The following is a 14,549-nucleotide window of genomic DNA, read 5'->3' on the forward strand; positions in this document are numbered from 1 at the left end:
ACAAACAAATCACATGAATATAACTGAAAAATGGTCAAAACTTGTCGAAAAGGGCGGATTAAATGGGAATGTGTCTCTTTATGATGTGATGATTTAATCAAAATATATTACCGTGTACCGAGTGTACATACGATTAAAAAATATATGTTTTGACATCTAACTGATGAAATTAATCAAATCTAACTGATGAAAATTATTTTTCACAGGCTAGAGTAATTCCCAACAATGACAGGAACAGGAGTTACTCTGTGGTGTATGTTCCGAAAGTGGAGGGTTTGCATAAGGTACCAGTAAAATTAAGTAATAACCAGTGTTAAAAATTTTGCTAATCATAAATTTCCAGGTGTATAATTATTTACAGTCTTCTTAAGTCTTCATATCAGTAGTTTTATTTCTGTTTTATTGTCTTGCAGGTGAAAGTTTTGTTTGCTGGACAGGACATTGACAGAAGCCCTTTCTTAGTAAATGTGTCTAAAGCACTGGGAGACCCAAACAAGGTGCAGGCCAGAGGGCCAGGTTTGGAACCGGTGGGCAACGTGGCCAATAAACCCACCTATTTTGACATCTACACTGCAGGTAATGTCAGGCAAATAATTCTGTTTGTTCTTAGACCCGAGAGCAGTTTAAGATCATCTGTGTATTTGTGACTCCTCAGGTGCAGGAGCAGGTGATGTTGGTGTGATCATTGTGGACTCTCAGGGCCGTAGAGACACAGTGGAGATCATTCTGGAAAACAAGGGTGACAGTGTTTTCCGTTGCACCTATGGCCCCATTCTGGAGGGCCCTCACACTATATATGTGACATTCGCCGGCCAGCAAATACCCAGAAGTCCTTTCACTGTGCACATCTCAGAGGGTGAGACCCATGTCCTCACTTCTGGACTTAATTCCTTTAAGAAATGTATTGATTTTCTGGAGTCATTTTGCAGTCACGTTGTTCTTTGGTACCTAAGCTGTTAATGCACCAAGAATACAACAAGTTCTTTGTTGACTTGATGTTTTTTGCTGCATTAAAAGCATGTCATGTGCTTTTTAAAATGTTTACTGCCCTCTCTGAAAAGGCCAGCTCAGACTAGTGTGGTAAAACTGCTTTACTTGCTGGTTTAGACGACTGGTGAAAACTCAAGGGCTAAATTCCGGATCTAATAAGTTTTATCAAGCTGGCTTTTTCAATGGGGGCATTATGCACAAATGGAGCTAGATTTTCCAAACTAAAGGTACGGTCACACTTATGATTAAATTTAATTAATCAAACAGGCAAAATTTACTCATTGGTAAAAGAGTGAAACGTTACACATGCAGACTTCTCTCATAATCATATTGTTTACAGAACTTCACCATGCTGACCAACAGAAAGCTACAGTACTTACTCAGCCAGCATTTTTCTGAGTCTGAAAGAAGAATCTAATAGATGTCTAAACAAAGACAGCTTAGCCAAAACAAGGCTAAATTTGGGCTGTCAGTGAAAAACTAATGGACGTCTAAGAATAGCCCAAAACTAGACTAGTCATCAAATACACAGCAATGAATGACTACACCTTTGAAGTGTGTTTAATCTGTGTATTTGATGGCTAGTCTAGTTTTGTGCTATTCTAAGACATTCATTAGAATTTCGCTGACATATTTAGCCTGGTTTATGTCTATGCATAGTCTGTTAGATGTGTATTACAGACAAAAATGCCTGGTGGGTTAACTGCTGTGCTTTATACATCAATAAACATGCAGACAATAAACTATAGATATTTTTGTCTGCAAAATTTAGCTAATGTGACCCTACCTTAATGACTTCAGAGTTGTTTGATTGACAGCACGCTGCTTATGGACACCTGATCTCCAAGGCATTGTCTAAGACCAGGTTGTTTGGTTTGAGCTGGGTTTGCTCACTGCTCCAGGGGTCCAGCACCCTCGCCATGATGACGAAACGCTTTATTGTGTTTCCTCTTTCCTTTCGCCTGTGTGTGTGTTCTAGCTCCTCCACATGGCCGGCAGATCGGCTCCCCGGTTCACATAATCCCCCAGTCTTTACGCACGCCGCCCTCAGAAAAGGCCAAGAAAGTGCCTCCCCCAACACCACCCAAACCCAGGCGACCAAGTTAGTATGGGCCACCCGGGGGGCATGGCAGATGCCTGCTCGAGCTTGGTCCCTTCCCTATTGTCTCCTTCCCTTCAATCTCCCTGGATGTGTCCTCTCGGGCACGCCACTTCTGGCTCGTTGGCATGCGCTGGTGCTTTGCTCTCTGGGGCAGCTAAAACCAACAGGAAGCTTAGATATAGACAGGAATTGATGATGGAAGGATGTGTGAGAAAATGTGAGAGTGTGAATAAGAGGAAGTTTAGACAAGTATGCTGCTGCTGGTCTTGTCTTAACTGATGCAGAAAAAAAGCTTTTAATGCTGGGACTGGACGATCACTTAACAGTTGCTCAGTGCATTTCTGATTGGATTCTAAAACATATTTTCTCATTTGTTAATTATGAATTTAACAGATTTAACCAAATCCTAATCTTAATTAATAATTTGAATATTATTAAGGATACTTTTTTTAACCCAAATAACCAATGTTGTTTAAATGTGGGCTGAAAAAATCAGTTAAAATGATTTAAAATATATATATTTTTTTCATTTCATTTCATTATACAGCCTTTTTTAAACTATTAACTGTAATCTGAACTGACTCCGGATCTATTTTACATCTACAATTTTAAGCAAAATTGCTGTAAATTTAGGATCTCATAACCTGATTTGGCATGAGAGCTCATGACTTGAGTGACTGTCTAGGTGTGTAATCTAGTCATCTTCATTCCATTGTCATGGTGACTTTGATCATTGTCATTGTCATCTGTGCAGTTGCTCGATTTGGCCATGCTGCTCTATAATTACTAACACAGAGAATGGGAATGCTTTGATTACCTGCATTAACACAACCTTCTTTTACCAAAATATACAATGAAGCAACTTAACTCATTAATTATTCATTTTCTAACAATATTTTCCCACCTAACTCAGTTGTGTAGACTTTCTTTCCAGCTCTTTTTATTATCTTTTTCAATGACTTTTTATCGAGAAACATATTGGAGAATAGTTTGATCCGGTCTGAGAAAGCCTTCAGGATTACGCCAGACTGCTTTAATAGACATTTTATTGCTATAAAAGAGCCCATTAGTGAACTTAGCATTAAACACCAAAACCCAACAGTAAGCCACACATTTCACATAAAAAAGCTGTTTTATTTGAGTAGAATATTGTTAAAGTTTGGTTATATGTTTCACAGCTGGCTCTTGTATCTAATTGCAAACATTGTATTCGTTTTAAGCTCGTGAAAACACTGCTCAGCTTGCCTGTAGTTTTACTATAGTGGTATCATACATTCCTAATGGGATTTTCATGAGATTGCTAATTGCATTGTCAACGAAACTTTCTGTCTTTGGTTGTTCTTCATTGCTCATTCTTTTGCTGGGCTCATATGCTGGACCATGCATCTAAACTAACTTTGACAAACATGTCTACGTTCATGTATGTACATTTCATGAGTCTTTTTCGCCTTCTTGTGCTTTTCTTTTGTGATCAGGAATAACCACAATTTGTTCTTTCTAGCAAGTAACCCCAATGCTTGTCGGGCAATTGGTCGTGGCCTGCAGCCCAAGGGTGTACGTGTGAAGGAGGTGGCTGATTTTAAGGTTTACACGAAGGGAGCAGGCAGTGGAGAACTACGTGTTCATGTCAAGGGGCCAAGTATGTATGCAACTGTTTTGACTTTAGCAATATTTGTGGAACTTATCAGTTTAAACAAAGTTAGTTTAGTTAGTTAGTCTGAATTAAACCCTGTCTTTTTAGCAGGTGGCGATGAGCCTGTGAAGGTGGAAGATTTGGGAGACGGTGTGTATGAATGTGATTACTATCCTATTTTCTGTGGAAAATACATCATCACCGTTACTTGGGGTGGCCATGCCATTCCCCGCAGGTAAGGGCCATTAGAAAACTCCAACAGTTTAACATAAGAAACAATTTGGAAATGTTATTTCCGAGCATTAAGCCTAACTATTTTCTGATTAAAAAAATATTTGTGCATAGTCCATTTGAGGTGATCATAAGTGAAGATGCAGGACCTCAGAAGGTGAGGGCATGGGGTCCAGGCTTGGAGACGGGCATGGTGGGCAAATCAGCTGATTTTGTGGTTGAAGCCATTGGCACAGAGGTTGGAACTCTGGGTAAGAATGTTGTTTAACATGTTGAATATGTAAAACTAGTGTTTATGGCAAGGGTCCTCTTTTCTGCAGTGTTTAGCTGCAACCATAATCAGACACACCTGAATAAGCTAATTAAGATTACTAAAAAGTTATAGGCAGATGTGTTTGATCACGGTTGGAGCTAAACTCTACAGGAAAGTGCCCAAATTGAGACCTACTCTATTATTGTAATAAAAATGCCTGAATAATTGGTCCAAACTTCCTTTCATGCACAGGCTTTTCCATCGAAGGGCCCTCGCAGGCTAAGATAGAGTGTGATGACAAGGGTGATGGCTCTTGTGATGTTTTGTACTGGCCCACTGAGCCAGGGGACTATGCAGTCCATGTCATCTGCGATGATGAAGATATTAAAGACAGCCCCTTTATGGCCCACATCCTCCCTGCAGCCAGTGACGTTTTCCCTGAGAAGGTCTGTTTTGTGGTGCTTGGCAATAATGATTGTACATTCAATAGGGATAATAAATAACTGTGGTACTGAAAGTCATGTTTTTATGCAGGTTAAGTGTTACGGCCCCGGGCTGGAGCCAACCGGGTGCATCGTAAATAAACCTGCAGAGTTTACAATTGATGCCCGTGGAGCTGGAAGAGGACAGCTACAAATTTATGCTCAGGTACATTTTCATACAAGTCCCAGATGCCTCATGCTTCACTTCACTGGTGCAAAAACCTTTTTGTCCTTCTTTTATCCAAGGACTCAGAAGGGTTTCCCATCAACATCCAGATCACAGATAACGGCGACAGCACATATTTCTGCGTCTATATACCCATCAAGCCCATCAAACACACTATCATCATCACATGGGGAGAGGTCAACGTTCCCAACAGTCCTTTCAGGGTGAGAGCTCACTGTCAACAGGCAAATTTCACCCGGCTGATGACATTTTTATGATGCTGTTGGTCAAGAACGTTCATAAATTGGATCTGCAGCAAGCTTAGCCTTTCAATGAAAGTTCATGACCACATTTTTCCAGTGTTAGATTTCACACTTTGCCTTTGCGTGACCATGTTAGATCATAGGTTCCATATTGGATCATAAGCTTTACTAGAATCACTGTCCTCCATAAGATTTCAGTTACTACTTTTACAATATATTTATAAATATATAATTGACATATCTCAGGTGACCATTGGAGAAGGCAGTCACCCTGAGAATGTGAAGGTTCATGGACCAGGAGTAGAAAAGACTGGCTTAAAGGCCAACGAACCCACATACTTCACAGTGGACTGCAGTGAGGCTGGACAGGGTCAGAACCAACATCATTGATATCATTATTCTAATCTGCATTTTACATTTATTTAGTGATCATTACTTATTTGTCTTTTCCGATTCCATAGGAGATGTAAGCATTGGGATTAAGTGCGCTCCTGGTGTGGTGGGACCTGCGGAAGCAGATATTGATTTTGACATCATTAAAAATGACAATGACACATTCACAGTGAAGTATACACCCCCTGGTGCTGGACGCTACACAATCATGGTGCTATTTGCAGATCAAGTAAGGCTCAGTCAATAATGTGATATGACTCATAAGCAATCTAAAATCTGAAATCTAAAATCTACTTTTTCAATTTACCAACAGGAAATTCCCATCAGCCCCTTCCGTATCAAAGTTGATCCATCTCATGATGCTAATAAGGTCAAAGCAGAGGGTCCTGGCCTCAACAAGACAGGTCTGTTTTATAGACAATGACTGAAAGTTTGCAAAATAATAGGTGAGGATATCTAATCTCATCATAATTTATATGTCTATATCACAGGTGTGGAAGTGGGCAAGCCAACCCACTTTACAATCTACACTAAAGGAGCAGGCAAGGCCACACCTGAGGTTCACTTCACTGCATCTGGTAGAGGAGATGCTGTCAGTGACTTTGAGATCATCGATAACCATGACTATTCTTTCACTGTGCGCTACACTGCATTACAGCAGGTGAGACATTCTGGCACCAGGTTATAGTTCATATAAATGGACACTAAAGCCTGATTAATTCTTCTGCATTAAGTAATCACTGTACATTATGGCACATACCTTGCACATAGCTGACACCAATTAGAGCAATTATAGTTCAATGTTCTTTGGTGTTTCTATGTACCACTGTGTCAAGTTTATTTGCTAATGTTTTGGGTTTACGCTAGAAATGCATGCAATGCTAATGTAGAAGTTGCTTAAACTCACACTTACACAGAAAAGAAAAAGTGTCAAACGTTTAACAGTGTTAATCATAAAGTAAACCCACAAAAAAGTTCTTTGCTCCCATGGCTCTCAGCTCAGACTACACTCATCACTGCTACTGAGCCGACTATTCACAGATCTTAAGTTCTGCACCATTGTGATATGTATTTATGCATTATTTGAGAGGTGCACGTCAGGGTCTGCGTCAGGGAACGGTGAAGGATATGCAAATGCTACCCTACTGAGTGCACTCAATGCAGAAGTATAAATTGGCCTTAAGAAGTCATATGATCTTGCAATATTATAAATTCCATATTTTGTTTTTCTGTGTGGTTCAGGGGAACATGACTATATCTGTGTGCCATGGTGGTGACCCCATTCCCAAAAGCCCATTTACCATCTCCGTTGCTCCTCCTTTAGACCTCAACAAGGTCAAAGTCCATGGACTCAACAATAGTAAGTCAAATCTTCAGAGTATTTATGTGCAGAATATTTCTAGATGTGTGATTATATGTGAATGGTTTGTGTTTAGAAGTGGATGTCGGGAAGGATGAGGAGTTTACTGTTAATACACGTGGTGCGGGAGGTCAAGGAAAGGTGGACGTCAAGATTACCTCACCCTCTCGTCGGCCAATCCCGTGCAAGGTGGAATCTGGCGCGTCCAATGAGGTGCACACTGTTAAGTACATTCCTCCAGAGGAGGGGCCCTACAAAGTGGACATCAGCTATGATGGAAACCCTGTGCCAGGAAGCCCTTTCACAGTGGAGGGGGTGATGCCTCCAGATCCCTCAAAGGTAGGAGAATGTGATTCATTTGTTTAATCGGTATGATCTTGCTGTAATTTTTGTGATTACTGCAAATCCTTTTTATTGGAAAATGTGTGTTCTCATCTGGAGTTTTTAATGTTCTATTAGTGAAGGGAGACTCAGTTCTTGATTTTGGTTTGGCATTGATCATTCATTGATTATTTTTTTATACTTCAGGATAAAAATGGGACAGTTAAACTCTATGTATGATTGGAAACATGGGATAGATTTAAACAGTTAGCTGTGGAATTGGACTGTATAGTGCATTCTTAACATCACAAATCAGAAACAACTTGAGAGAGTTTATGAACCACTAACCAGAACATTAAAACTCAAACCAGATTTGGTAAAGCAATATTTCTTAATCCTGTTTGTTGTAGTTTATTCCAGGAAACTGGGTTTCAGAGCCAATTCAATTTCGTTTCGTTTTATTTTATTTTACATGCAGTTTTTTTTGTATGTATGCCTTTTGTGTGAAAGGCTGAATTGTTACAGTGTTTTTCTTTCCGTGAGCCAGATGCTCCAGTTTGTATACCAGTGGTGTCAGTGAAGACGCCTAAAATAAACACAAAGGGCCATTTAGCCAGTGTAGGAAATTATTACAGGACAGTTGGCATTTAATTAATCTGTCACAAAGAGGTCAGCTCAAGTGTAGAGTGCCAAACAAGGTACTTCATCTACATGTGGAATGACTGCTCAATTCCCTGTCACCAGGTTGAAGTTGCATCGATGCTCATTAGATACTTTGTATGTTAAAGACACAGATTCAGATATCTGAACATAAATGGATGCAAATGATGAAGGCTGTTCAATTTTGAAAAATGGTGGGCTGGTGAAGCATGCTGGACTGTTTAATTATTGACAATTTTATGCCCACCCAGAGTGGCCATTACATTAAGGGTGTGCATTAATGTTTAATATTCCAGAGCTCAGCCATCATTTCACTTACCCCATGTACCAAGTGTATAATTTTATTATATTAAAGTATTATTTGTACAGGTTCTTTTTCACATTGAAGATTTTACATTTCTGAATATTTAAAAGGATAATGCACCCAAAAACGATGTCATTAATTACTCTAATGCCATTCTAAACCCCTGAGAACTTCTTCTTCTGAGATTAATCTTTCGAACAAAAATATTAGAGATGTTAAATGTTAAACATGTTTTCGATGATGTCCGATAATTCTTTGACTTTTTATAGACAACAAGGGTCACAAAATTTTCAAAGCCCATTTGAACATTTTACAACCCCCTCTCTCTCTGGAGGGTCAGAGAGCTCTCACATTTCCTCTTTATGTTGTGAAGGCCTCAGAATTTATAATGGAACTATAATGATGAGTAAGTAATGACAAAAGTATCTCCCTAAAGATTTTTTGGTAACAGTTTTTTCTTCTTTTCACTTCCAGGTACGGGCTTATGGGCCTGGTTTGAAGGGAGGCATTGTGGGTAAGCCGGCTCCATTTGCCATCGACACCAAAGGTGCTGGCACAGGTGGTCTCGGTCTGACTGTGGAAGGCCCATGCGAAGCCAAAATCGAGTGCCAGGACAATGGAGATGGATCTTGCTCTGTGTCTTATCTGCCAACCGAACCTGGAGAGTATTCCATCAACATCCTGTTTGCTGATGCTCATATCCCAGGTTCCCCATTTAAAGCTATGGTGCAGTCCGTCTTTGACCCAAGCAAGGTCACAGCTAGTGGACCAGGTCTGGAGAGAGGAAAGGTTAATGAAGCGGGATCATTCACAGTCGATTGCTCTAAAGCCGGCGAGGCAGAGTTGACCATCGAGATTATTTCAGATTCAGGAGCGCAGGCGGAGGTTCATGTCCAGAACAACAGCGACGGGACATATTCGATCACCTACATCCCTCCTTTCCACGGAATGTACACTATCACAATTAAATATGGAGGACATGCAGTGCCAAAGTTCCCTGCAAGGGTTCAGGTAGATCCCGCTCTTGACACCAGTGGGATCAAGGTCTACGGACCAGGAGTGGAGCCCAGAGGTAATATTAGATTTGTTTATGTGTGTATTTAGCATCACTGTGTTTAGCAATGTGCTATAAAATGGTATGTTTTTACAGGGGTGCTCCGAGAAGTTACTACACACTTCATTGTTGACACTCGGGTTCACAACAAAATGGGTGGAAACCACATCAAAGTTCGTATTGTTAACCCTTCAGGTGCCAACACTGATGCGTATGTCACTGACAAAGCAGACGGCACTTACAGAGTGGAGTATACTGCCTATGAGGACGGTAAGATTTCCAGTGAATAAATCAATTAAATTAAATTAAATTAAATTAAATTAAATTAAATTAAATTAAATTAAATTAAATTAAATTAAATTACATTACATTACATTACATTACATTACATTACATTACATTCAATTCAATTCAATTCAATTCAATTCAATTCATTTCATTACAATTCAATTCAATTCAATTCAATTAAAAAGTCCAACTGTTTGCATTGCCATTCAGGATAATTAGTTTAATTACAAAAAAAAGTGAAATGTCAGGCCATAGTCAAACTCTGAATGTTGGTTTGTTGTTTCATAACTGAAGCTTATATGGCTTTCATAAAGTCTGTTATGCTGAAGCTGGTCCACCCTAGTCTTCAATAATTTAACAGGCCATGTTGACATTTCTTCTGAATTGAACCTCCCTTTCCTCCCTGAGAACTTTGGGACACACACACAAACACACACACACACACACACGCACACAAAGCTGTCTGGTATTCTAAGGACGACTTCTGTATTGATTATTCTGTGAGAAGATGTTGCGAGTTGGGAATTCGTTCATTGTATTTTGTACTGAGACTGTTGATGTCTTTTTTTCCATGATGCCTTGATAAAATTCCATCAAAATAATTGATTGAGAAAATATAAAATTCCTTTTTAAAAGTTCACACTGTCTGTTCCTGACAAAAAGGCTGTTCTTAAATAGGATTAGATGCAGTACTTATACACACTTTTCAAATCAGCCAATCAGAGTTGAGTTGAGCTTGCCAGAATGAGAAACCACATCCCAGCTTCATATTTATCTTGCAGATCAAAGATTGTTGCAATTGATGTTTTTGTGCAGGTGTGCACCTGATAGAGGTACTATATGATGACGTACCTGTCCCAAAGAGCCCATTTAGGGTGGCGGTGGCCGAAGGTTGTGATCCCAGTCGTGTTCGTGCCTATGGTCCCGGTCTGGAAGAAGGTCTGGTCAACAAGCCAAACCGCTTCACTGTGGAGACCAGGTACATATACAAACATCTACTGTTGAAAATGAACACGTAGAAGTGTATTTATTTTCAATGTCTATATTTCAGAGGAGCTGGCACGGGTGGTCTTGGGTTGGCCATTGAGGGTCCATCAGAAGCTAAGATGTCTTGTAAAGATAACAAAGATGGCAGCTGCAGTGTGGAATATATTCCTTTCACTCCAGGAGAATATGACGTCAACATTACTTTCGGAGGTCTGCCTATCCCAGGTATGATGCAATTTCCTTCTGTCTAATTCATTTCACGGTTTGCTTCTGAGTGATCTCAGTGCCCTAAGTATGTATTGACAACACATTTCAGCATTTTGAGAGTATGAGAGTGCTGCTGAAGACATTTAGAAGACATGATCATTTAATTTAGCAGTTGAATACTTACATACTTACAATACTTAGTTGAACATACCTGATTTATTGTTTTATAAAGAAAAACTAACCGTATGATTTCTGTGGGTATTTAGGTAGTCCATTTAGGGTGCCTGTAAGGGAGCTGGTGGACCCCAGTAAGGTCAAATGCACTGGTCCTGGTCTGGGCAGTGGAGTAAGAGCCCATGTCCCACAAACCTTCACTGTGGACTGCAGCAAGGCTGGACTCGCCCCACTGGAGGTTCTGCTGTATGGACCTACAGGTAAACAAAACATACTGGAATAGATTCATCAAGAGTGTTTTACAGTCGACTGGACAAGATGACAAACATGCAGAGAGACTAATTGTGTTGTTATTATTTTAGGGATGACAGAGCCGGTGAATATCACAGACAACGGCGATGGCACACATACAGTGGTCTACACTCCTGCTAAAGATGGACCTTACACTGTGTGTGTCAAGTATGCAGACCAAGAAGTGCCACGAAGGTGAGCGGACTGCTTTAATGTATTAATCAAGTATTAATATTAATGCAGCACATAGACTGTGTGGTCAGACCAAAATGTCAATGCTGACTTTTTAACAAAAAGAGCACTTCAAGATCAAGGATGTATGTTTTTAGGATTATGAATCAAATTTGATTGTTGTGAATAATTGCTGAAACTATCATGATGTAGGGTATTATCACGATATTGGCCTAAGTTGCGAAGAAGGTTACTAAAATAATTAGCATATTGCTTCATGTTTATACATGTTTAGGACAGACAAATGCATCAACCAAACTGAAAAGCAAAAGAGTTATAAAGTACAATAGGTCACACTTTATAATCAAGTATCATTAGTAAATGTTAGTTAATGGAAACGGCAGATTTATTACAGTTGCTATGCTAATAATAGTTAAAAATACAACCCAAATATATTAGTTTTTAAGTCGTATTTAATAAAACAATCATGACTATTATTTTAACATATTATTAGGCATGAACTAAGAAATTCATGTCATCTAAGATTAAAAAAAGCTTTTGTAGTTTTTATTGTGAGTAAAATAAATTTTTTATTTTGAATAAAAAATTTGGAGGCTTATTGCAATGTGTTAACTTACAATAGCCCTATAAATAGTCAGAATTTTCCTACAACATTTCAGCATCTATTTGGCCAGATTAACATGTAAATATAAAAAAAATATATAAGCTAAAATAGTAGTTAAGTCACCAAGCATTTGACACTATAAACACGACTGCAATTACAATGTGAATATTTTTAAATGATAAATTATTCGCTGTATATTTAAGTGCCCACAATATCAGCATTGTGATTGTTCATCTCGATTATTGAATATTGGCATATGTCTATATGTGTTCCCTTTTCAGTCCATTCAAAATCAAGGTGTTACCTGCTCATGATGCCAGTAAAGTTCGTGCCAGCGGTCCCGGTCTGAATGCTTCAGGTGTTCCCGCAAGTCTACCAGTGGAGTTCACTATTGATGCGCGTGATGCAGGAGAAGGTCTTCTCACTGTACAGATATTGGTGAGCTACACTGGCACTCAATCAGGCTTTTTCTTTGTCATGTTTTAAGACACAGGTGATCACATGTGCTTTAACGGCCAATGTCCCCCCTCCGCTTTACTCTGCCCTGACCTCTGACCCCTTTCCCTGCTGTCGCTGTAGGGTCCGGATGGGTGCAGGCAGGAGGCCTCTGTGTTTGTGGAGGACTGGGGTAGGAGGGTGTGGGAGAACCACATTGTAAAGGGCACCATCCCCTTCCATATTCTTAGGAGAGGATGTGTAAGGCGGCCCCTTCTTTCGGCCTCCTCTGATTGTTATAACTCACCATGTCTGGCGTCCCATCCCATCAGCCTTGGGCCTATTCCCTTGCAACCGTACCCCCTACCCCAGTTCCCTCGCTCCTTTGGCTGCTTTTCTCCTTCAGTTATTTAATAGTTTGCCCTAGTTGTTCCCTAGTTCCATATTAGTTTTCTAATAATGATTTGTTCTTTAGTTACTCCTTGGTGTGACAGATTATCCTAAGCATCTGTGTATTGTATTATCTATCTATCTATCTATCTATCTATCTATCTATCTATCTATCTATCTATCTATCTATCTATCTATCTATCTATCTATCTATCTATCTATCTATCTATCTGTCTATCTGTCTGTCTGTCTGTCTGTCTGTCTGTCTGTCTGTCTGTCTGTCTGTCTGTCTGTCTGTCTGTCTATGAATGACAAAGCCAAGAAAGCTCTTGGGAATGTCATTCATGAGGGTAATCTACATATATTATAATAATTATTATTATTTTAATAATCATACTACTTTTCATTTTAAAAAGGAAGGGAGAAAACTTCACTCAAACCAAAATGTATTGTCCCAAACTGCACATGAATCTAAAAACGTCCTCGTCGTGCACAAAAGTGTAATTTTTTTTCAGATGTGAGAGTGAACGTTTCTCCCAGGCAGCCATATTTGATCATTCTGTGCCTGTTGAGGGTGACCTGACACCCTTAATACTGCCCTCTAGTGGTCTCTGTGGACTGACCTGTCATTAGATTTAGGCTACAACCCTACATGTGGTTTTCCACTACATGACTAACAGTCAGAGATGCTTGCTACGCATTCTTTATGACGAATATTGTCTTGTTGGATATTGACTACAATTAGGATCTTATGTATATGCGGGATTACCAGATACACACGCATCCATTTGTGTAAATACACTTTAACAGCTCATTTATTTTGCAGGACCCAGAAGGAAAGCCAAAGAAAGCCAACATTAGGGATAACAGAGATGGAACATACACTGTGTCTTATGTTCCTGATATGACGGGGCGGTATACAATTACAATCAAATATGGCGGAGATGAAATCCCATACTCTCCCTACCGCATCCATGCGCTGCCCAGTGGAGATGCCAGCAAATGCCTTGTGACAGGTCAGTTGCAGACATTTAATGTGTGTTACATGTACCTGTGATTTGCTACTTTGTTACTATCTAATCTCAACATGTTATATATCATGACTTCTAATAATTCTTTGTGTTAATTCCTAGTGTCTATTGGGGGACATGGACTGGGTGAGTTTTTGTGAAAATCTCCTTTTTAGAGTTTAAATACTTTTTTGTCAGTGGGATGAATGGTAAAAAGAGTCTCCTATGTAGGGAAATACTGTAATATTTTCATTATAATTGTGTCTCTTTCTGATTTGATGTCATTGTTGTACCATGAGCAGGCTCTGGACTCGGACCTACCATTCAAATTGGCGAGGAGACTGTTATCACTGTGGACGCAAAGGCTGCTGGGAAGGGGAAGGTCACTTGCAAAGTGTCAACTCCAGATGGAGCGGAGCTGGATGTGGATGTGGTGGAGAATGCAGATGGGACATTTGATATCTACTATACTGCTCCAGAACCTGGGAAATACGTTATAACCATCCGCTTCGGAGGAGAGCACATTCCCAACAGTCCCTTCCATGTGGTGGTGAGCATCTTCTGTTGCAATGCATTATGCATAGTCATTTTTGGGTAGTGTTTATAACATAAGTAAACTATTTTTTTTTTGTTTGCTTATGTATTGATACTAATGTTTATTTATTTAGCTGATCATTTTATTTTTTTTTAAACATACATGTATCCGAACGTCATGTCTTTAAAAGTATTTACCCTATTAAAAGTTTGGATTTAGAGTTT

The 14,549-nt window shown here is 39.5% G+C and overlaps 1 protein-coding gene across 26 annotated transcripts in view; it reads left to right on the forward strand.

Annotated features, from left to right (window-relative positions):
- Nucleotides 1–14,549, forward strand: part of flncb (filamin C, gamma b (actin binding protein 280)) — a 65,559-nt gene that overhangs the window by 34,348 nt on the left and 16,662 nt on the right. For 6 of the 26 annotated variants that reach the window (XR_015482746.1, XR_015482749.1, XR_015482748.1 and 3 more), the window contains 24 exons: nucleotides 207–284; nucleotides 414–576; nucleotides 656–856; nucleotides 3,594–3,731; nucleotides 3,834–3,960; nucleotides 4,071–4,207; nucleotides 4,462–4,655; nucleotides 4,744–4,857; nucleotides 4,938–5,081; nucleotides 5,367–5,490; nucleotides 5,582–5,742; nucleotides 5,827–5,917; nucleotides 6,005–6,174; nucleotides 6,756–6,873; nucleotides 6,950–7,212; nucleotides 8,633–9,230; nucleotides 9,309–9,482; nucleotides 10,317–10,479; nucleotides 10,552–10,712; nucleotides 10,961–11,128; nucleotides 11,231–11,354; nucleotides 12,237–12,393; nucleotides 13,607–13,818; nucleotides 14,093–14,340. Coding sequence is in view for 12 of the 26 variants with exons in the window: in XM_087248029.1 (XP_087104155.1) it covers nucleotides 207–284; nucleotides 414–576; nucleotides 656–856; nucleotides 1,970–2,092; nucleotides 3,594–3,731; nucleotides 3,834–3,960; nucleotides 4,071–4,207; nucleotides 4,462–4,655; nucleotides 4,744–4,857; nucleotides 4,938–5,081; nucleotides 5,367–5,490; nucleotides 5,582–5,742; nucleotides 5,827–5,917; nucleotides 6,005–6,174; nucleotides 6,756–6,873; nucleotides 6,950–7,212; nucleotides 8,633–9,230; nucleotides 9,309–9,482; nucleotides 10,317–10,479; nucleotides 10,552–10,712; nucleotides 10,961–11,128; nucleotides 11,231–11,354; nucleotides 12,237–12,393; nucleotides 12,535–12,651; nucleotides 13,607–13,796; nucleotides 13,914–13,937; nucleotides 14,093–14,340 (4,470 nt within the window). In the remaining 14 variants the exon portion in view is untranslated. Of the gene's footprint in view, nucleotides 1–206; nucleotides 285–413; nucleotides 577–655; nucleotides 857–1,969; nucleotides 2,093–3,593; nucleotides 3,732–3,833; nucleotides 3,961–4,070; nucleotides 4,208–4,461; nucleotides 4,656–4,743; nucleotides 4,858–4,937; nucleotides 5,082–5,366; nucleotides 5,491–5,581; nucleotides 5,743–5,826; nucleotides 5,918–6,004; nucleotides 6,175–6,755; nucleotides 6,874–6,949; nucleotides 7,213–8,632; nucleotides 9,231–9,308; nucleotides 9,483–10,316; nucleotides 10,480–10,551; nucleotides 10,713–10,960; nucleotides 11,129–11,230; nucleotides 11,355–12,236; nucleotides 12,394–12,534; nucleotides 12,652–13,606; nucleotides 13,819–13,913; nucleotides 13,938–14,092; nucleotides 14,341–14,549 lie in introns of all 26 variants that reach the window. The other 20 variants (XM_087248027.1, XM_087248023.1, XM_087248028.1 and 17 more) reach the window with 8 other exon arrangements.

The sequence above is a fragment of the Danio rerio genome, chromosome 4, assembly GCF_052040795.2.
Source record: "Danio rerio strain M-AB ecotype USA chromosome 4, GRCz13ab, whole genome shotgun sequence".
Classification (NCBI taxonomy): Eukaryota; Metazoa; Chordata; class Actinopteri; order Cypriniformes; family Danionidae; genus Danio; species Danio rerio.